Below are 1,257 nucleotides of genomic sequence, written 5' to 3'. Positions count from 1 at the left end.
TCACCACACAGGCCAGGGCAGGGTCCCCAGCCCTGCACACAGCAGGCCCTCCTCCTGACAGTCGCCAGGTTTCCACCGGGACAGCAGACAGTAGTTTGAGACACTGGAATCTGAACCTCTTTCTTGAGTGCTGGCTGCATTGAACGTCATTTAAAGCCTCGGGATAACTCGTTAGTCAATTCTATTATCTGCCCTACCAATATCACATGAACCCAGAGAAGCAAACTCAACCAACCAACCTTCAAGCCCCGGAAAGCTCCTGCCCATTGTACAGGCTCCACTGGGATCCTCCTGCCGCTCCACGTTCCTCCCCCCCCCATGCCCGGGGAGCCCCCAGGAGCCCCCCCAGCTGTCACCAGTGAGCAGGACAGGAGCTCGTTCGTGCATTTGCCTTGGCTGAAGAGCAGCGAGCCCGGCAGGGCAGCGCCACAGAAACCACCCAGCACTATGTAGGTCAACACCGGCAGCTGCAAAAGGATAATGTGCCGGGGAATGCAGCGGGAGAGAGGGAGCAGCAGGCTCAGCTGGAGCGGGCGGACGGACAGACAGACACAGAGGTAAGCGGGACAGCGTGGGCATCATTAACCCTCCAGAGGGGCACTCCCGATTCACACCACATGTATGAGGTACTGGACTAGAAACATGCATCAGTTACCTTATCAGAATATATGGACATGCGTGTTGTCAGACCAATGACAGGGATCCGGTAGAAGCCAGCAGTGTATGATACGGGTGTTGGTGTTAGGTGGTCGTTGGGAGCAGGAGGGTGGCTAACTAATATTGCATAGACCTGCAGGACAGGATACACGACACAACCATTATTTCACGGGAGCACATCGGCCATCGAAGCGTGATTATTTCCCTTTTCTTTTCTGCGGCGGTAAACAGCCCCAGGTTAACGCTATCGCGGCGTTTGCATCACGGGGAACAGCGAGGCGAGGACTGCGCCGGGGAGCCAGGGGTGCCGAGCTGCGGCTGATGGGTCTCCTCAGGGTTGTCTCTTAATGGAAATGCTGTGCCTGGCCGCTCCGCTCGCTAAACTAATAACTTTCATGGATTACAGATTAAAGGGAAACATCTCCCTTACAGTCACACTGTGTAATGCGATTTCTTTAACCACACATTTAATACTCGGTTGTAATTCCCCTCCGAGGACTATTACAACCAAAGTGGTCAGCTGGGACTCTGAGCAGGAGAAGGAGCGCAGTGCCCCAGTGCAGATCAGCCATCTGGCCCTGAGCATGCAGCGCAATGAGG

At 55.1% G+C, this 1,257-nt stretch overlaps 1 protein-coding gene across 1 annotated transcript in view; it reads right to left on the bottom strand.

The window, feature by feature from the left end:
- The window catches only part of GRIN1 (glutamate receptor, ionotropic, N-methyl D-aspartate 1), a gene marked incomplete at both ends in the record, with an annotated part of 27,303 nt that extends 26,489 nt beyond the window's left edge, over positions 1 to 814 (bottom strand). Inside the window, one exon of the mRNA XM_010135998.1 lies at positions 656 to 814. Coding sequence (XP_010134300.1) covers positions 656 to 814 — 159 coding nt within the window. The remainder of the gene's footprint in view (positions 1 to 655) is intronic.
- Between the last annotated feature and the right edge of the window lie 443 nt (positions 815 to 1,257).

This window comes from Buceros rhinoceros, unplaced genomic scaffold, assembly GCF_000710305.1.
Source record: "Buceros rhinoceros silvestris isolate BGI_N320 unplaced genomic scaffold, ASM71030v1 scaffold18385, whole genome shotgun sequence".
NCBI lineage: Eukaryota > Metazoa > Chordata > Aves > Bucerotiformes > Bucerotidae > Buceros > Buceros rhinoceros.
This window is presented reverse-complemented; position numbering and strand designations above follow the sequence as displayed.